The 20721-nt window shown below is 50.3% G+C and overlaps 2 protein-coding genes across 2 annotated transcripts in view; both read left to right on the plus strand.

Moving 5' to 3' along the window:
* Positions 1–1871: 1871 nt before the first annotated feature.
* GFI1 (growth factor independent 1 transcriptional repressor) lies at positions 1872–14090 on the plus strand. Its single transcript, XM_015870363.2, has 7 exons — positions 1872–2189; positions 3389–3607; positions 3717–3923; positions 8422–8837; positions 8928–9065; positions 10534–10699; positions 12766–14090. Exons 2-7 carry the CDS (start codon positions 3493–3495, stop codon positions 12942–12944), a joined length of 1221 nt encoding a protein of 406 aa, XP_015725849.1. The 5' UTR covers positions 1872–2189; positions 3389–3492; the 3' UTR covers positions 12945–14090.
* Positions 14091–14835: 745 nt separating this feature from the next.
* GLMN (glomulin, FKBP associated protein) overlaps positions 14836–20721 on the plus strand; it is a 70949-nt gene continuing 65063 nt past the window's right edge. The window contains exon 1 of the mRNA XM_015870362.2: positions 14836–15248. The gene's annotated coding sequence lies outside the window, so the exon portion shown is untranslated. The remainder of the gene's footprint in view (positions 15249–20721) is intronic.

Below are 20721 nucleotides of genomic sequence, written 5' to 3' on the forward strand. Positions count from 1 at the left end.
AATGAAATGAATGCATGCAGTAGCCATTAGAACCGGAGATTCTGAATGGTGGAATGAAAAGTGCACCATGAGTTCCCATGTAGATCTAAATAGCGTGAAGTTTCACTTTATTAGCTTGTTTTCTCCACTCTAACATACATTTACTTAAGCACACACAGTCAGCTGATTGACTCAAATACAATCATAGACATACTTGATCCAAAATGCAGCATCTTGACACTTTCCCTTCCCAAGAACTGACAGTTCATTTCAGTCATGAAACACAAAAGCAATACAGCACGTCCTCAGAGTTGTACATACACTATTGCAGAAGTGACCAAAATTTCTGTTGTCCCACTCTGGGAACTGAAATTCCTGAGGTAGTTTTGCATAGTCTGTGTTCCATAACGCACTGATGTGCACTTCTAGTCATAACCAGGGGATGGGTTGGGTTGGGACTGCTAAAGACCAGCCCGTCCAGCTCCCCTGCCATGGACAGGGACATCGTTCACCGCTAGATCAGGTTGGTCAAAGTCCAAACTGAACGATGGCAGTGATGGGGCATCTGCTGCTTCTCTGTGCAGTCCATCCCCGTGTCTCACCACTCAGCATTAAAAACATCCTCATGTCCAATGGCACAGGTAAGTTCTGGGTCTGCTCCCATTCAAACCTGAAATGCTGTTTATCACCTCAGCCTCCAGCAGCCCGCCTGGCCTGCTGCTGCTTTCTGCGTCCAGTTCGTGCTCACAGAAATCACTGCTGTCAGAGCAGCGGGTGGAATTGCTTTTGTTTCTCCAGTGCCTTGAAAAGTTACTATTGAAATCATGAATTGCAGTCTGATGTATTTACAGCACGTTTGTATGCCGCAAGAAGAAACACAAAGGTCCTGAACAGCCACCAGGAGAACAAAGCAAAGCTTAAGTAGTGCAATCAGCAGGGAATACAAAAAATAAGGACACCTTTCCCAAGGGAATGCACAGTGCTACAGGTTAGCGTATTGTAGCAGCTTCTAGTGATAACCGGGATCGCTCCGAGCCGGCCGCGCTCCGGGCACTGCGGGTCACATCCCCGCCCGTCCCGGCCCCTCGAGGGATCGCGGCCGTTTCCCTCGTGCAGCTCCTCGCTCCGCGCGTTGGGCGCAGCACGATCGTGCCCCGGGCTCCGCGTGGCGGCCCCTCGGCTGACACCGCCGTCCCGGAGCTGCCGGCCGACCCCGACCCGCGGCGGAGCTTCGTGCCGACGGGGCCGGGTCGGGTCCGGTTGTGCGCAGCGCGGAGCGGGGCCGTTAGCACGTGCTGTGCTCACACATGAGTTTGGCAGCGCTGCAGCCGCTCCTGTCCCCGACACGACCATCCTTCCAGCCCCGCCTCAGACTCAGGGCGGCTGTGGCCGGGAGCCCCGACGCCCGGGCCGCCCCTCCCGGAGCCGCTGCCCGCCCGCCTGGCTCCATCCGCGTTTCCATGGCCTGTCCATCGCCGTCAGATGAGGCTCCGGGCGGGGCCGCGGGGGGATCTCGCCTACCCCTTCCATATTTAACCATTACCTAAAGCCGAGGGGAAATGAGCAAACCTCCAGGCTCGGGGCTTTAGGTATTTTCAGCGCCGTTGGGCGTATTTATCCCGAAAGAGTTTTCCACAACAAGTTATTTCTGCCCTGGGGGAGGTCTCCGCTGCCCGCGGCCCATCACGCAGCGCCGGGCTGAGGGGAGGGAGCGGCCCGCGGCGATCAGTGCGGGCAGACTGGGGCTGCTGCTCGCTGCGGAAGTCGGAGCGGATCCGACAATCGCTGACACACACACGGGCCGGCTCAGGGCCGAGCCCCGTCTCAGGGCCGAGCCCCGCAGCAGCGGAGCGGAGCGACCGGCTCCAGAGCGGCTCCTCCGTGACAGCGCAGCGAGCCCCGCCGGGCGGGATGATGGAGGGAACGGGAGGGAGCGAGCCGGGCTGTGGGGCTGGTTTAGGAGGTTTCGCCTTTTTCTTTCGTTCTTTTTTTTTCTCGGTGCAGAAGCTCCTAACGCTCAGGAAGTGGAATTTGTGGTTTCGGGGGCCGAGCTGAGAGGGAGCGCTGACAGAAAAACTTAAAAACGAAAAAAAACACAGACACACAAAAAAACAACAGCGCACAAAACGAGCGAAGCTGCGCTGCCGCTCAAAGCTGCGTTTACCGGCACGTAACGAGCTGCCCTGCAGCCCCGGCGCCCCTCGTTATGGGTAAGGCGCTCACGGGCCGCGGCCTCGCGCCCCCACACAGCGCCCGGTGGCGGCCGGGGCCGAGCGGGGCGGGGGGGGCAGAGGCGGGGGCAGGTGGAGCGGCGGAGCGGCGCCCCGAGCTGGGTCAGCTGGGTCAGCTGGGCCGGCTCTGCCCACGGCGGGCTCCGGCCCCAGCCGGTGGGTCGGTGGGTCTGTGGGTCTGTGGGTCGGTGTGTCGGTGGGGCGGGGGCGGCCGGCGGCGCCCGACGGCTTTTGGAGGGAAAAGCTCCGCGTCCAGACGGAGCCGCGGGGCAGAAGCGGCAGCGGAGCCCACGGCGGCCCCAGCCGTCGGGGCAGGGCGGAGCGCGGCACGCTGCACGCCGCCACCCGCCGCCACCCGCTGGAGGCCGAGGCCGAGGCTCGATGCAGGTGGGCCCGGTGCAGGTGGGCCCGGCCGGCGTTGCTCCGGGCGGTGCTCGGGGGCGGTGCCTGGCGGGGGCGGCCCCGCGGGGTGGACGCTGCGCTCGGGCCGGGCGGGATGGGCGGCTCCGCTCGGCTCCTCTCGGGCAAAGCTGGGCCGGCTCGAGGGAGCCGTGACGGCGGCCCCAGAGTTCCCGAAAAGAACCGAACGGCCGCGATCTAACGGCCTCGTGCCGCTGACAGGTGCGGCGGGGGCAGCCCAGCCCGGGCGCTCGTGCTCGGCTCCCCGGTACCGCCCGGTACCGGCCGGGCCCCGCTGACTCTCGGCGGCGCCGCTGGGCCGTTTTCCCACCTCGCCCCCTCCCCGCCCCGGCTCTCGGTTCCCGCAGCCTCACGCCGTCGGGCCAACAGCTGCGGCGCGCCCAGAGATTCCGTTGTGTCCGTTTTCACGTTATCGTGGCAGGACGGTGACTCTGTTCCCCCGACGGCACGGTGCCGCCCCACCGGCGGGATAACGCTGCCGGCCCCGCGGCGATTCCCCTCGCTCCCGCCGTCTGACGGTGCCGCGCTGACCGGCTCCGGGGCGTCCGCCGCGATATCCGCCCGCTGCGCCGTCGGGGCCGCCTCCCCCGACCCGCTTTCCCGACCGGGCGGCCCCGGGGGCGGCGGGAGCAGAGAATCCTCGCTCCGGGCATCCCGGGGCTGGGCGGTTGGGGGGGGGGTTGCAGCCACCTGCGATCCGCCCCCTCGAGCGGTCGGTCCGTCCCGGCCCTCAGCGGCCGTTCGGCGCCTCCCCGCAGGTCGCCTCCCCGCCGCCGCCCCGCGGGAGACTCGGAGGTGACGCTCGCCGTGCCCGGCGCTCGGAGACGGAGCGCGGCCGCGACGGTCGCGGCAGCACAGCACCATGCCGAGATCCTTCCTGGTGAAGAGCAAGAAGGCGCACAGCTACCATCAGCCCCGCTCCGCCGACGAGGACTACGGGCTGCGGCTGGAGACGGTGCTGGCCCAGATCTGCGCAGGTAGGAGCTCGCCCTTAGCGGGGCGGCCCCGGAGCCCGGCGGCGGACGCGGGGCGGGCGGGTTGGGGGTGTCCGGCCGGACCCCGCTGAGCTGCTCTCTCCGCCCGCAGACAGCAAGATCCCCGAGGGCGCGGGGCTGTGCCGCACCGTCCTGCCCGACCCGGAGCCGTCGCAGGGGCGCTTCTCCCCGGAGTCCCACCTCACCGAGGCCGCCGATGGCACCTCCGAGTCGGCGCCCAGCTGCGAAGGCAGCATCTGCGACAGAGTGTCCGAGTTCGGCGATTTCTGGAGACCGCCCTCGCCCTCCGTGTCTCCAGGTAGGAGCGGGGCGGCAGCGCCCGGCGGGCTCCGGTCGCGCTCCCGTGTCCGTGTCCTCCGGCCGCCGTCTAAAATGAGTGCAAGGATGGATTTGCCTTTTCCCACTCGTTTTCGCGTTGTCTCTCTCGGGCTGCTTTTCCAGCCAGGCTTCCCCTGCTAAGGGAGCCGCGTGTTATGGTCGGGCTGTATGGGATTGTATTTTTATTGTCATTTGATTTTGATTAATTGCCGAAAGCAGCCGGTTATGTTCTCAAGGTCTCAGCGTTTTCTTACAGGGTCCTGGTACCTTACGGGGGCCTTAGTAGATAAATGTATTTTAGGGCAGTAAGTGTAGCTATTTGTCTATCTATTTACCTGGAGTGAACAGCAGTGACTCTGTGTTTTGGACTGTCTGCTCGATGTTTTCCCAACCTCCCTTTGAGGTTATTTCTTGTCTATAAAAAGAAAAAGATCTCTCCCTCTTCTTTTTCTTTTTTTTTTTTTCCCCACCTTTTTTCTGGTTTTGGTTTTAATTCTTTTATTTTCTAAAACTCCGTTCATTAAAAAAGGAAAACAAAACAACAACAGATGAAACTAATGACAGTCAGATTTAAACACCCCGGATCCAGGAAGCTCACACTTATGGCTGTAGCGCCTGTCCCCTTGTCCTGCCTTTGATGTGGTTACAGCAGTGGGAGATGCTGTCCCCAGCCTGGCATAAATACTTATCTCATTTAAAAATACCACGTTGTCATTTTATAACAAAAATACCTATATACAAAACCGACTTTTTATTGCCTCGGTTAAAAAGTGACAGCTGGAAAAAGAACAATTTCTATCTTAGCAAAGGAAAAATTGTCTCAGCTTTTCAGAATGAGAGCAGAGCCTGCAAACGAATACTCGGTCCTATTTCCACGCTGATTTTCCGACTTCACTTTATAGCGTCCTTGCATGTCAACAGCTGATTGTAATGATGGGGGCTTGCATTTCTAAAGCTCAGCAGTCCCTTAAAAGAGCTTCGTTCCTTTTAGGGAATGTTCAAAATGCTGATGAGTGTTGGTACAGCTACAGAACAGTTTTGGTCCGTGCAAATGACAGACTGGACCTAAGGCACGAATGCAAGTCTCTCTTTTGCTAGGATTTCCTCACAGAGCAAAGCAATGTATAGTTTTTATTCTTACTGATTGTTCTCCTCATTCCCCAGATAACACCGTTTTCACAAGTCATCTAAAAGGCGGATATAAAATGGAGCAGCTATTTACTGGGGCTGCTCTGCCTTTGCCTCCTCCCCACTCATTTCTTCCCTTGCTGTGGGAATTGTAGCTCCCTGCCGACCATCTGATCACCTGGAAAAGGCATCTGCAAAATGACGGTGGCATCCCCAGATCAAGATTTTTCAGAGGAGGGGCAAAGTCCTGGAACTATTTGATTCCATTCATAGGGGATAACTGAAGGTTCGGGACTCCTTGTCCTGGCACGAAAAGGCTTCATTAAACGAACCTCGGTGCACTGAGAGAGGTGCTGTCAAGGATCAGTGCATGAGCAGCAAGGTTAAATAGATGGGCTTCCTTTCACAGCTTCCCCAAATCCCCGCATCCAGCTGCCTTGTTGGATTCAGCATGGAGCTGGAATTTGTGCCTAAGTCACTTCTGTGAGATGTGCTGGTGAGATGCTGGATTTTGAGATTGTGTTTGTCTGTGTGTTTCTGTGCTTCCACACACAGCTCAGATGGGAAATGATGCTTCTAAATCACACACAGGGTGAGTGCAGTGAGTAGTTTGTCACCTCCTCATCCCCAGGAGTGAACATGGATGCTTTGTTGTGCAACGAAAAGCTTCAGGTCTGTCTTTGAATGCGGTGCTGCCAGTGTAGGAGGTCTCACACAGACACGATGCAATACCTCATAGGGTTAGCATTCTACGTACACTGACTGCATCGGTGCAGATCACTGTGTTATTTAACCTTACATTCTACATATGCCTGTAATCATGTTTGCATGTACAGAAGGTGCCTGATAACTTTGTGCAGCATTACATAGGTATTGTTTGATGAACCTCTTGGCGTCTTGGAGGGAGCCTTTTACTGGGTGTAACAGAGTTGTCACTGTGATCATGGTGATTTTTGCTCTATGGAAGAGGACACTTGAATCAATTCCTGGTCATTTCAGGTAGAGTTCGCCTTATCATCCAATAAGGACTGCTGCTGTTTGTTCTCCCAGGGGCTGCACAGAACTGCTCGGAATAGAGAGGAGGAAGAGTCTGTTTTCCTCCACCATTCACCCTCTGGAGGGCTGGATGCTGTGGAGCAGAGGAGAGGCAGAGATAGCAGTGTGTCTTTTGCCGTGCAGTGTGGCACACAAGGTTTGATGCTGGATTTGGGGTTTGGATGCCTTGAGCTTGCCCTTGGGAAGTACAGCATGAGCGGCTCCCCTGCACTTTTGCCTGCGAGGTCTCTAAAGCTTGAGAGGCGATGGAAGGAACACTGCACGCAAACTGATACGTAGTGCAGTGTTCACCGTGTCCAGTGTTGCCGATTCCAAGGCTCAAAAATTAGGTCAGCCTTTTCTCCCCTGTCCATCAGTGGACTGGCTTACAAATCAGAATTGTAAGAAATACCTTGAGGATAGTCAGTTCTAGTGTTGAAATGCTGAGGGTTTACATTTTTGTATTTTTTCTTTACAGTCTGGGCTAGTAGTTGACTTTAAGGGGAAAAAAGCAGATACAAGAGCTAGAAAACAAAAGGAAAGCTGCGCGATGAAATCATGCAGTTTCAAGGGCTGGGGCTTTAAGATAGTCTTGAATCTTGTGATAAAATCGTGAGACATGACAACACTGAAACTGGTTGCACAGACACAAGATAGATGATGTGATGCTGACCACAACTTTGCAGTCAGTGCAGAACAGGAAAAATCATGCTTAGCACCATGTCAGCTCATCTGATTTCATCTCTCTGTTCAAACGTCCCAGTTGATATGAGCGCATATATTCCCAACTGAAACACTAGTACTTAAATGGAAAAAACCTGAGTCTGTTAGCACATGATGCTACATGAAAACGTAAGAATTAAAAACTCAGTTTCTGATGTGTTTTCACTCTTATCTTCAGTGATCTGAAGGGGGTAGCCTATTTCTTCCTGCCTTTCTTCCCTATCCCACTTCTGGTTGTCTTCTTTTGCTGAAGGCTGATAAAGCTGTGGAATCTGGGAAGTTGTCAGGAATGAGAAAATCAAACATTTGTGAGCTTGCAAGCTTTTGGGTAAGGGAAGCTACTCCAGTAAGCAAAGTGGTAGGGGGTGCCAGTATTTCTGTGAAGGCATCAGCCTCTCAACAGTCAATGCATTAATGCTCTTTTTAGTTCCCTACTGTATTTATCCAGTGGAGACATTTGACTCCCAGCTCTGCTGCCTTTTGTGAGGGAGAGTGAAAGTAGCACAGCACACCTTGGGCATAAATCACCACCTCTGGCAGCCACAGGGATCTGATACCTCCAATTCCCTGCATAACTGTGTTTTCTTTATACCCTGAGTGTTTGTGCCTTCATACACTGATCTCCAAGGCTGTTTCCTGCCATTACATCAGTCTGCTAAAGCAAGTGGGATAGATCTTATGCCCACCCCTTGGTCAGATGCTGTTGCCAAAGGTGAGGCTGTTACAGCCAGCTGAAGTCACCTGAGCTTGTCTTGGTGGAAGATAGCTTTGATTATGGCTGATAGGAAAATCTCTTTGTCCTTCAATTTTTAATGCGGTCTATACCAATGATTTTCATGATGCATTTATGAACTCAGTATTTTCAGCAGATTCAGTGTCTCTACACAGAGAAATCTGAAAGAACCGTGATTTTATTTCAGACAATTTCAATTTTTACATATATATACATAACATACATATATATATATATATATTTTTTTTTTTTTTTTCCTGAAAAAGTGAGGCATGAAATTCAAGCACTTCAGAAGCTGTTTTCTATTTTGATTATTCTTTTCCCAGTAACGTGCAGTTATGGCATGAAGTTTAGAGACTACATTTGGGCACTGCATTGTGCAACAAGCCATTTTGAGTTCTGTTGAGCAGGTACACATCGCAGCATGTCTGCTTCTTCTGGCACCTCCATAATGTCATTTCTGGGTGAATGTGACCTGTTCTAAACTGAAATATTTGGACTGTCGGCTTTGATGCTCAGGTTGGGATATAGTAGCTATACCTCTCTGAGGCACAACAGATAAAACCAAAGGAAGTTGCAGACCAAGTTGTTCAGTATCTCAACAGTCAGATCAGTATGTTTGCACCTGGGCACCCAAAGATGGAGGTAGACAAAACTGGTGTGGTGCTTGCTTTAAATTATTTGATTGGGGTAGCAGGTGATGAGTTAGCACTGGATGCACCAACCCTACTGAACAATATAAAATGTGTAAAAAGCAGTTTAAGCTGTGGCACAAGGTTGAGTACTGAGCCAGTTCTGCCTCACGATGGTGGCTGGACTGTAAAAGTACACTAATTCCCATGGCTTTGTGTTTCCACAGCCTCAGAGAGATCTGTGTGTCCATCCCTGGATGAAGCACCTCCCTTCTCAGTGCCCTTCAAACCATACGCGTGGAGCAGCCTGGGAGGCTCCGAGCTGAGGCACCTTGTACAAAGCTACCGGCCCTGCCCAGCGCTGGAGCGAACTTCAGCCTTGAGGCTCTTTTGCGAGCGGGGCTCTGAGCCCACCCTGTATGGTGCAGAGAGCAGCTCTTCCCTTGGACTTTATGGTGATTTTGGCTCCCCAGGCCCAGGGCTGTTTGAACGGCCTCCAGCAGCAGCACCTGGACTCTATACTGAGACACAGACTGGGCTGCAGCAGGAGAAGGGACCTGGTGGCCTCAAGGTGGAGTCAGACCTCTTGTGCCGCCCTTTGCTCATTAGTGCTGGCTCTTACAAATGCGTCAAGTGCAGCAAGGTAGGGACCCCTTTCTCCCACTCTGGTTGTGACTGTTCCCCAGCCCCTTTTCCCTGGCTAACCTGACCCTGCCTGCTCTCTCTGTTTCAGGTCTTCTCCACACCACATGGCCTCGAGGTACATGTGCGCCGTTCACACAGTGGCACAAGGCCTTTTGCCTGTGACATGTGTGGCAAGACCTTCGGCCACGCAGTCAGCCTGGAGCAGCACAAGGCCGTGCACTCACAGGTGAGAGCAGGGCAGGCTGCCAGGATGAAGGTGGGAGGGCCAGGGCCAACTGCTTGCTTCAGCAGGCACTGGGAGGGCCGTGAAGGCAATCACAGGCAGTAGGTGGGCGTTTAAACCGAGGGGAAGAAAGCATCATAGGGCTGCAGGGTGTAGTTGTGGGTGAAGAGTATGGTGGTAGGCAGAATAAAGGGTGGGCAGCTATCAAGCAAAGGAAGAATAGGAAAAAAATGACAAAGTACAGGGTACTGACTTTGTTTCCGTTCCCCTGACCTTGTGCGTGTCTGTATTAAGCAATGGGTCTTTTGGCACTCCAGGAGTAACAGATAATAAATAATAAATTTTTTGCTCTCTGAGCTGGAAACTGTGAGGAGGGTGTGGACTTTGTTGACATCTAAAGCAAGTCACTGTGCTTTCTTCTGACACAGCTCTCCTCATTTTTTCTCCTCCCTCTCCACCAAAGAAGTGAATCTTCCCTTGTTGGTAGTCATTGTGTCCATGCAGGGAACATCTGAAAGACCAGTCAGGTATAGAGCACAGACTTCATCCGTCTCGACACCCTCTGAGTCACACACCAAAAGAATATGGTAGTTAATTTTGGTAGGAGTATTTGTAACATTTTCCATCTGCTGATATTGTTCCATATTTCCCCTTCACCCACCCACTTAACCTGGCAAATCTTCCTTCCTCAGATTGGGTTTGGGAGGATAGAATTACAGCACTGTTTGTTTGCTGTTTTATTTACAGTTGCATGAGCGTGCATCAGCAGAGCGCACAATGAAAAGAAATATCTCATCACCCAGTGAATAACTTTGAAAAGAGCAGTACTGCAAATTAAGTCCAAGGAGGGGAGAAAATTTCTGGGACTGTGCATAAAAAGCCAAATAAGGTGCCTATATTAAGCACAGCAGGAGGAGGAAGGTGTAATGGGAGTTAAAGGAAAAGATGATCTGTGGTGGAAGAAAGTGATGAGGAGGTTTGTGTTAGGGAGAGACAGCAGTTTTAGTGTGTTTAGTTAGATTTGTGGAAGCAGTGAGCCAAAAAGCTCTTTTCCCCACATGCTCTAGGTACCTTTCGCTTAATTATAATGAAAGTAGAAATATGCAGATGGTCGTTAGGCTTCCAGCACAAATCAACCTGCCACAGAGATTTCCCCAGAGAGCCACACACACCTCAGCACCCACTTTCCTGCAGAGTGCACTTTGAACAGTGCTGCAGCTGCTGGTCTTCCCAGCAGAATGATTATGGGTCCTTGTTGAAATGTGCAGGCAGAGGGAAGGGGTTCATTATCTTCTTTTTATTATGCAGCACTGTCATGTTGGTTGTAGCATCTCCTCAGGCCAGCTTTCTGCAGATGTAGAAGTCCTTTCTATGGCAGAAGGGACAACACTCTTGTGCTGCTGGCCAGACTGCTGCTGTGGGATCTCTGACATAGTGTAATGTGGGTGTGTTTGGGCTCCTCTTTCTGCAGGAACGCAGCTTTGATTGTAAGATCTGTGGGAAGAGTTTTAAGAGATCTTCTACTCTGTCCACCCACCTGCTTATCCACTCGGACACCCGGCCCTATCCCTGCCAGTACTGTGGGAAGCGGTTCCACCAGAAATCTGATATGAAGAAACACACCTTCATTCACACAGGTATGCTTTGCAGCTGCTGGTGTTCAGCCTCAGATATAGGGGCAGGTCTCTGAAGTGGTCTCTCTGCAGCAGCCTGTTCCCTCCTCAGCTGGGACAGCATTTACACCGCCCTGTGCTTCTCATGGCCCTGCTGTGGTTCACGCTGTCTGAGCTCTACTTGTGCAAATGAGGGTGATTTGAATGTGGTTTCATGAACAGCAGCTGCAAAATAACCCAAATCCTCGCAATCCAATCAGTGTTCCCTTAATAGGATCTACCAATGTTTATTTAAACGGCTTTTGTGTAAGATGATTTGTAGAGCATTATATTCTTGCGGCCTTGATTTACAGCTGAGGTCCCTGGAAAATGATAGGTGAGTTTGACTGCAGCATCTCCTAGTACCGGATCTACCAATTTACAATAGGAACAAGAGGAGTCTCCTCCTCTAGGTCAAACAGCAAACTGGCGGCCCCAGGGTGCAACTCTTAGTCTAAATATTTGTTCAGAGATTGATTGTCTGCACTTCCACCCGGACTTTCTGAGAAAGGGCTGCAGCCTGATACAGAATGGAAAGAGAGGTGCAGAGTTCTCAAGTTTCACTGTTAGTAATAAACATGGAAACTAATAAAGTGCAGGTGAATCACAAAAGGAAATTGTTTTTAAAATACTGCTCAGTGAGAAGGCAGGTTTGTCAGAGATCTGTAAAAATAAATTTTACTTTACGTACCTCCGCTACGTTCATTTAAGGCAGAAGGAGATGAATGATGTGTGAGATACAGACACATCTGTAGGCACAAAATAATAGCTGCAGTAGCTTAACCCAAGGTTTGGGTGACCAAAATCCTGGTTCCTGAGAGTGGAATATTAGCAGATATCAAGAGTGAAATGTTGAAGTGGTAAATATGTAGGAAGGTGGCATCATATGAAGTGCTGCTCGGCTGTGATTTTCCTGGATCACAAGCAGTGAACAATAGTACCTATAAAGATTCTCCACAAGATTACTGCTGAATGGAAATGAACTATTTAGGAAGAAAAGTGAGAAGTATTTCCACAGTAACTTTTTCAAATGAGATTTCAACTAAATTCTGAATGGGCCAAAACGTCCTTTGTATTATGATTCTGAAGTCACCAACTGTATCTGGGCTGTTATTTGATAACATAGAACCAGCTTCTTAACTGAGTTAGGGAAAATTTCATATGCAGTGTCAACGTGCAAAATGCATTGGAGGCTCAGTTCACACAGATTTTATTGTTCTAAGAATCTGATTTTCAGAAGTACGAAGAGTGCTTTTTGCTCCAGCTGAGTCAGTGGGCTTTGCAGGTGTGAAGCCATTCTTGAAATCAGGCTTGGTTTTGTGGTCGGGGTTCCCTTTTTTCCCGTTATTTGATAGTAAACACTATGGAAACACACTGGGATCCTGCTCCTATGGAGACCAATGGAGCTGTGCCACTGGCCCCTCTGTGAGAGAAGCTTGGAGCCTGGATTTATTCCCATTTCCATTATTTGCCAAGAGAACTTCAGGACTCTCTTGGAGTGACTGCTAGCATTCCAGAGTGAGGACTGGGGTTTGAACCCTGGCCCTTCAGGTTTCACTCAAGGGCGTTTGCAGGCAGGCCACAGCTCACTGCTTTTGACTCAGCAACATTCACTTCTATGTGCACCTAAACTGATGGCATAACTGATGTCAGGCAGCCATCACAAGCCGAGGTCTTCCCAGGAATTCCTGATGTTTCTAGGAAAAAAACCCAAAAAAGGTGATTTAAATCTCACAGGGGCCGTGCAGCCAAATACCAACGTGTTCACAAGCTGTGATGTCATCAGAGCACTCTTTGCTTCAAGCTGCTTCCAGGACTGTACTGCAGCAATGCAAATATAACCAGATCCCTGCCTGCTAAGTCACGGTGCAGGCACAGCTGATGACTCAAGGCGGCCAACTGCATGATCTTAGTAAGAATGTCTTTTTTGTAGTCATGGAGGAATCACTTCAGTTAGCTCTGAGGCCCAGAGTACAATTCCTATTTGCTCTGACCCTGAGTGTGCAGCACATTACCCCTTTCACACCTTCTTTAACACCTTTTGCTTGCAGGTGAGAAACCTCACAAGTGTCAGGTGTGTGGAAAAGCCTTTAGTCAGAGCTCCAACCTCATCACTCACAGTCGGAAGCACACAGGATTCAAGCCCTTTGGCTGTGATCTGTGTGGCAAAGGCTTCCAAAGAAAGGTGGATTTACGGAGACACCGGGAGACACAGCATGGCCTCAAATGAGCCCTGCAATGCAGAAAGCACCTACAACACTAGGAGAACAGACTCCCTTGGCTTCCCTGCTGGACCTGAGCCCTGTCTGTAGAACAGACCCTGGCGTTACCTTTCCGACCAGGAGCTTGGAAAGGACAGGGCCGTGCATTGGCAGCTCAACCTACGTGACTGCGAGAGTGGAAATTAAAGGTTGGGGTTTCTATCTCTTGTCCTCCGTTTCTGAAATAACACTGGAAGATAAGCCTTTTAGATACAAAGCCTGTTACTCTAAAGGTGGATAAGCTACCAAATACCTGTAAGCTGGAAAGTATTCCTCCCATGGCCAAGATAAAAATCCTAATGTTTTCAATAGCTTGAATTACTTTGCATGGATACGTGGGCATAACAGTGTTTACATGGTACTCACAGAGAGCAGTCAGTAAATGGCACAAGCAGCGCTTGCCTTGGTTGAGTTTCAGTGCTGAAAGGCTCTACTATTGGTTTCCTGTCAGTTTGACATTAGGCTATTTTTTAAGCTGAGGCACCAGCTTGGGCCTGCTTCTGCTCTCACTTATTCTGGTGTAAATGAGGAGTTGCATTGACAGTTAGGAGGAGACCCTTTTTATCTCCCAAAGCTATCTCTGTGCCTAAGCAAGGCCTGGCTGTGTGTGTTTGAGGCTTGTGGGGTTGTCTTGCTACATTCACTGGAGAAAAGGAAGCTTGTGAAAGACAACTGGAAAAACCAAAGCACAGAGTTCTGCCTTATAACCAGGAACCCACCTAAGGACTGGTCCTGACTGAGAGCGGGGGCACAGGGCAAGCAAAGACTTTCAATAACAGTCATTGGCTTCTGCTCACAGTCTTGTTATAAATAACTGGAAAATAGCTACTCAGTAGTCTCCTTTGTATATTTGTTTTTGTTCTCTTTTTTAAGTTTTTAAAGGGAGACTCTCCTGAGGTGGGCAGGAATCAATGTAAAACAGTAATTGACTGGATTTGCCTTAAATGACCCTGCATGTACCTCAGTTAAAAAACAAAACAAAACAAAAAAAAGCTGTTTTTACTTTGTTACCAGGTTTGTAAATGTCCTATTTAGATTTTATGGAGTGTCTTAATGTTTATTAGTATGTATTTATTGGAACAATGTTTTAAATTAATAAACTATTGAAGATCATCCACAGTGATCTTGGTTTAATGCGTGACTTCAACATATTTGTGAACATCGGCTGTTACGGATACACCTCATCCAGTGATGGTCAGAGATACGGCATTCAAACAGGGAATGAAGGAACAACAGAATTTGCACGGTGTATTTTGCAGAAGAGCTGTAGTGATTAAAGAACACCAGTGTCCTGCTTAGTGTCCAGGTCCCACTGTTCTCAGTTAATCACTTAGCAGTTTTGAAGGCTGGAGTGTCCTATGGAATGTCACCAGGAAACAGTTTAGAGGGAGAAGAGCCGTTTTAAGTGTATGCATTTGAAATGCAGATTGCCAGAAGACCGTGCTCAGCACAGGAGGGACTTGGATCTCCTCGGAGATAAATCGTCTGCGCCAGGAGCTTTCAGGAACACCTGGAGACCTGGTGCATCGCTTACACAGCACCATGGTTTTATGGTCCTTGTGACCAGTGGCCTGAATGAAGTCACACCCACACTGAGTGCTGCTGTGCCAGACGTGTTAGAACTCCAGTATGAACTGCAGTCAGCAGTCAGGATGGACTTGCAATTGCCTTTTCTCTGCCTACCTCGTTAGCAGGGCTTGCTGCACTATCACTGCAGCTCTTGCAAAAGAGAAACAGAAGGAAGGCAGAGGGTCCCCGTGCCCTTTTTCCAGCAGAGCCCTTTTGGTGTGCACGTCACCTCGTTCTGTTTCTGGTTTTGCTTATGCCTTTATTTAGGATACAGCCTTGTTAGTTGCAGATAGGAGGGCAGGCTAATGAGTGGTTGCAGGGTTAGCTTTGCTAAAGAGCTCTCCCTCTTTAACAGAAGGACACGGAGCAGCTCTAAGTGCAGTGAGTGGCGTTGCCGTGCACCTGCTGTGCTGCATCAGGTGTGTGAGATGCCCATCGCTGCGGTCCGGCTGTGGGGCGGCAGTTAATTCAGGCTCCCGCCGCCCCCCAAGGGCCGAGGCGTGGCGCTGCCCTCCGCAACGCGGCGGCCGTTCCTGGGGTCGCGGTGCGGGCTCCGAGCGAGCAGCCAGCTGTTCTCACCCCGCGTTAAGCCCGTTTTGTGGCGTCTATGAACGCAGCATGTCGGTGTAGGAAACGAAGCGGGCGCCTGGAGAGGCCCGGCGGTGCCCCAGGCCCTGCCCCATCCCGCCCGCAGGAGGCTCGAGGTAGGCCGGGATGACCCCGGGGCGCTCCGCGTTTCGCTCACGGGAATTATGTTGCTGTGCACCGAGCGAGTGACTGTGAAAATACGATACTAGGGTGCCAGCCCAGCGAAGTGTCTCATGTTCAGATGGGATAACTCGTATTGTGCGAGCCTTGCACGAGTGTGCTGCTGAGTGCTGGGGCTGTCAGGGTGTCAGGGCCCTGTGGTGAGGACATGGCTGGTGTGTCCAGGTTGTCCTTCCAGAGGGGAAGTTTCTGGGAAGAAAGGAATCTGGAGGGTGTATTACTGGCTTAAGGCTGGCTGCTTTTGGCATGTTTAGACCCCATGAGCCGCAGGCTGAGCAGCGTGTGTGGGAGGAGGAGGAGAGCTCGTGCTGCTCCTCGTGGGGTGCCCAGGTGGGCAGCAGGAGCTCAGCTGGGAGCTGAGCGGCTTGAAGGTGTCTGCTCCAAATGAGCGGGGTGGAAAAACCTCTATCTGCGGAGAATCAGAACAGGCTACTGAGAGGCCGCAGTGCAAGTCTAAAGATTGGAAATATCTCTCTCGGTGTTATTACTGCTTGCCATTAAAAATACATTATGCATATTACATGACTCATTATTCATGAAGCAGGTTCCATACCTTTTGTCTGCCAGAGTAACAGTAGAAAGGGTAAGGGGAGACACTGGAGCACACCTTTGTTTCTTTCTGTAAATTTTTAATAACACCTCTAGCTAACCAGTTGGTGAAGCTCAGTTCCTGCATAAAAGTGGAAAGGCAGAGCTATCTGCAGGATGACTAAGCCTTTCAGAAGCTAATTTGAGCTTGTGTTCATCCACACCAACAATGATTAAATTACCTATCAAATGTGCAGAGCTATCAGGATTCAGGGCACTGAAAAATGAGGTGAATTTATCTGATTGATTTCAAAGACACGAGTGGAACCAGTGAGTTTAAAAAAAAGAAAAGGAACACCTATTCCTTATAGATTTTATAAATGCACTCCTGGCAAGTTAATGAACCTGTTGCTACTCCTCCAGAAGTTGTTTTGCCTGCCCAGAAAACAAGTGTATCAGTTGGAATCAGAATGCTTTATCCAAATCAGTTAGCAGGATGAATTAATTCATGAGGCAGAAACAAATCAACTTATTGGGTTCCATCCTTATAGTGAGCAGAGATGTTTAAAATTAAAATATGCAAACATCTGTGCTTTCTATATCGCTGGTGTCCAAGAGCAGGTAGTAACACTCAGATTGGATATTGCAACAGAATGGAGAGCACAGCTCTTCTGGGTCTTGCTCCTTCCTCAAGCAAAACCTTGGTTGCAGTTGATGGGGGAGGAGGAAGAGGTTTCTAGAATAAGCCCTGGGTGAAAGATTGCGAGACTCGTGCAACTGTGTTTGCAAGCTGTGCTGCTGTTGCGTGTTGATAAAGAGCTACTCTGTTTTCTGCGTTTTCTTTCCTTGAGAGAAAGAAAAAATACAAACAGGTCAGTTGTGTCAAATTCTTCCCCAGTGTAACCCTGGTTCACATCAGGAATGGATTTTGCTTTTATTTGGTCTTACTCTAAACTTTACAGTGAAATGCAGCTCAGCCCGTATAGCACTTTGAGAGAATTCTGATTGAGAAAAGCACTGAAATATGCATGCAAGTCAGTGAAGTGCTTCTCTAGCAGGACCTTGCTTGGGAGGTGCCTGCTTGGAGCTCAAATTATGGAGAATCTCCACCTCAGTCCAGCACGGAGCCCCATCCTGCCTGCTGGGCAAAATCTCATCTGCAGCTGAGCTGACTTTTGAAGATGGCAAAGGCAGAAATTGGTTTTTATTGTCATTAGGACCATGGTTATTTCCAATGCTTTCTGCTCTGATGAATTCACTGGTTGAAATAGGTTTAAGGCCTATACTTATCTGTAGTGCATTGCGAAGCATTTGGAGTAGTGGAAGTAGATCTGAAAATGTGTTTGTACATCTGAAGCTGTAGATGTATCTGAATATGTGTTGAATATCGGTATCTATTGTTTGTGTAGTTGGTGGGGAAAGGGAAGGAGAGGGGGGAAAAAGAAACAATTGTCAGAGAATATCCTAAATATCAGACGGGTTTGTAATATACACGATGTGTGGACTGCAAATAGGAGGACATAAATCTGGACGAAAAGGTTTCATGTGTTATAGAAAATGCTGGCTGCACCTTTCTAGCATGATGCTGCCTAACATTAACCTGGAGAATGGGATTCATCTTTCAGAAACAAACAAACAAACTACTTTTGTGCGCTTCTACTTCTCATCTGCTTTTGTTTTGTGGGTTTTGTTTTGTTTTGTTTTGAGTAGGGGAGATGTAACAAAACAATACAGACTAAGACAGACCTAGAATGGAAACCTGATGTCTGAGTTAAGGATGACTTTCTCCCTTTGCTGCCACCCAGCCCACTTCCCAACATGTGTGAGCTCTGGCTGCAGGATGCTGCTGCGCATGGGGTACTCCCACACCCAGCATTAAAGGAAAATTAAGGTCCTCTGAGGTGATCGGCGTTTCAATGTGATGTATCTACTTCTATTTTACCCTTTCTGCTTTTTTCTCACATGAATAACAAATTCCCAGAACTCACTGACAGGTCAGCAGGTGAGTTCATGGGTAACAAGAAGCACGGGTACAAAAGACAGGAAGGTGAATTCCGAGGGTTGTTCAAGAGTGCACTGCTCTGACAAGAACAGGCAAAACAGATGGTTTTGGTTCGTATTGGAATCGGTAGGTATTGAAGAGCTACAAAAAATTAACTGCATTTCATTAAGTCGTCATCCCGAAGAGATGGGCTGTTCACTTAATACAAGTGATTTAGGCTAGCTAGGTCTAGTTAACCAGGGGTTAAGCCAAGGGGCTGTATGTTATCAGCTAACTCTGCTAACTTTGCAGCTTCACAGACGGTCGGCTCTGCCTCTGCTGTCACTTTCTCCTCTCTGCAGCACAGCGATGTGCACAGAACACAGGAGGGTGACCAGCTCCATGAAAGGCAGCAGGGGAGCCTCTCTTGCTGCTGCTTCTCAGGCTGGGTCAGGTTCTGGGGGCTCCTGGTGCTGTATCTGATGGGCTTTGACAATGCACCAATTCCTGTGGCCAGCTGGGGAGTTGGGGCTGTTTGCCTCCTCTCCCTGATCCCAGGCAAGGGGGGAGATGTTCCTGCCTTCGTTTCCTTCCCACTTTCCCCAGCCAAGGTTGCATCACAACCATTTGCAGGGGATGGAAAGGACGGTTGCAGTTATGGGAGGAAGGGGTTTGATGCAAGTGGAGTGAACTTTGTTCTTCTCTGAACATCAAATACCTCAATCTGAAACCTTTCGCTTGGCACAGAATGGGACTCCAGACAGATGTCGGGCACAAAGGAGCACGAGCCTGATGAGTGTGAAGTGCCTCGAAGTGCCTGGCATCACAGAGCATTGGGGGATGTCTGGCTACTGCTTCTCCCTTTTCAGAACACTGTGGTTTGGTTTAACTGTGGCTCTTTCCACTTGCCATTGGGATGTCCGTTTCATTCCTGTGCAGGTTCAGTTGCTGAAATCTTGTGTTTGAGCAATGCTTTTGTGGCTCTTGGCAGGATGGTGAGGGCTGCTGCAGACTTTGTTCTGGTGCTTTGGAAAGCTTAAGGGTTATGTTCTTTTGTTCAATGCTTTACGTCTTAGCAGGGTCTGGAGAGTCAAGGAGCTGTCTGTGAAGTGCAGGCATGAGATATGGTTCTCTACTGAGAAAATTTGTTGGGCCATCAGGGTGCTGTGCAGGAAAGAGAAACTCAGAAGAACATCCCAGTACTGGCAGGATTGGGTGCTGGTCCTGTTCCTGTGGATCAGGGGAAGCACTGCAATCAATCAGCATCACTCAGCATGGCAGGTGTTAGTGAGGATGTACGCACCACCAAAGTTCTTGCAGTTCCCCATTCCCTCTCAGGTAGCTGAGGGTCAGAATTCAGTGAGGCTCCTGGTGGCACAGCAGGTAAGCCCAGCCTATGGGGTACTGCTGCCTCCTGGCCACTGGGGCTTGGTGGTGCTGCAGCTCTGCTGGCTTTGGTTTGAGTAGGGGATGAAAGGTTAAAACAAAACCTGGCTTCCTTGTGTCCTGGCTTTCCTGAATTCTGGAGAATCTAACAACTACTCAGCCTCACTTCATGCCCAGAGAGCTGTCTCAGGCTCCTCCCAGCTCTGCTACTTGGGGCTACTTGATGCTGTGCTGCCCCTGACACCCTGTGCCATGCGGGAGCACCTGCAGGTGCCTTTGCTAGGAGCTGCTCCCGTGGATGGACCCCTGCCAGGCCAGGAGCAGCGGGGAAATGTGCTGGGTGCTCTGGTTCCTGCCATTTCAGTCCCATTGCTCAAAGGGTGTTCCTGTTCTTGCTGTGGTAAGGATGCTGTATTTGCTGTGGTTGAAGGACAGTGACGGGAGTCAAGTGAGTAAGTTAAAGGAGCTAAGGTATCACTTTGGCATGGCCCATGGGGACATGGCTTCATCTCTGATCACACGGACACCACAGCTGCCCCAGCCATGCTACTGGGAGGTCTCTTGCTCTTAGTGGCATAGCCAAATATTTTGTCAACTTACATGATTGTGAAATGGGCTGAACTCTTTGCCCAGCAGTATAAAAGGGCTTTTCAAAGACCCTTTTTATTGTCAGCTCAGTACAAAACAGTCTTCGTGTGTCTGAGAATCTGTCTTAACAGCTTTATTTGGTGCCCCGAGGACTGAAATCCACTTGAGTGGGGTAGAAACAAACAAAAATGTCACTCTGTGTAAAGGCGGCTCGGGCTCAGGAGGAGCCCAAAGGCTGCGGCTCATGGGAGATGGTGTCCAGTTCCTCATGGAGACCCGAGAGGGCTCTGGGCTGGGAGCCTGTGTGTGTCTGCAGCCCTATAGCACTGTAAGAGAAATTTCAGATAGGGCAACTGCTCATCTCACTAACTGTAGCTCTCAAATGTATGTTGTAACAGCGATTGACAAAGAGGTGGAGGAAACTCCACAATAATGCTTGAGTGAAAATGTGTGTCCACAGCAGCAAGTGCCTGCACCAGGCTCTGGGCAGCGTGGCCTGCAGCATCAGTGTGAGGTGCACGGGGTCATGTTGGGGAGGTCTAATTCCACTTCAGGAAGGCATCCAGTGCCTTGAAAGGGAGATACGGCCTGGATGTGACCTGGGAGATGGATGCTCAAGTACACGCTGCAGTCTGGAGTGGGGGGGCTAGGCTGGCATTGCTGGAATGTACAGAGCTGAGTGTGTTGGATTGGAATGCAAAAAGTGCTGCTAAGATAGGTCACGACACAGAGCTGTCCGGGCACACAACATATGGACTGCGTGTGTTGAATGGTTCCTTTGGTGGGAAACTGGTGTGGCCCTTCTGGATTTGTGACTACTTGAGGAGGCTCTGTGTGCTGCTGAGATGCTGGCTTGGGCTAAACCACTCCGTAATGAGAACAAAAAGCGTCTTTGCAGGACGCTGTCTGAAATAAATTTGGTTTCC

This window comes from Coturnix japonica, chromosome 8, assembly GCF_001577835.2.
Source record: "Coturnix japonica isolate 7356 chromosome 8, Coturnix japonica 2.1, whole genome shotgun sequence".
NCBI lineage: Eukaryota > Metazoa > Chordata > Aves > Galliformes > Phasianidae > Coturnix > Coturnix japonica.

Excerpts from the sequence above, each read along its gene's own strand:
- GFI1 (XM_015870363.2), top strand. The coding sequence starts at position 3,493 with ATGCCGAGATCCTTCCTGGTGAAGAGCAAGAAGGCGCACAGCTACCAT. Across the intron at positions 9,066-10,533 it reads ACAAGGCCGTGCACTCACAG|GAACGCAGCTTTGATTGTAA; the intron begins GTGAGAGCAGGG and ends CTCTTTCTGCAG. Across the intron at positions 10,700-12,765 it reads ACACACCTTCATTCACACAG|GTGAGAAACCTCACAAGTGT; the intron begins GTATGCTTTGCA and ends TTTTGCTTGCAG.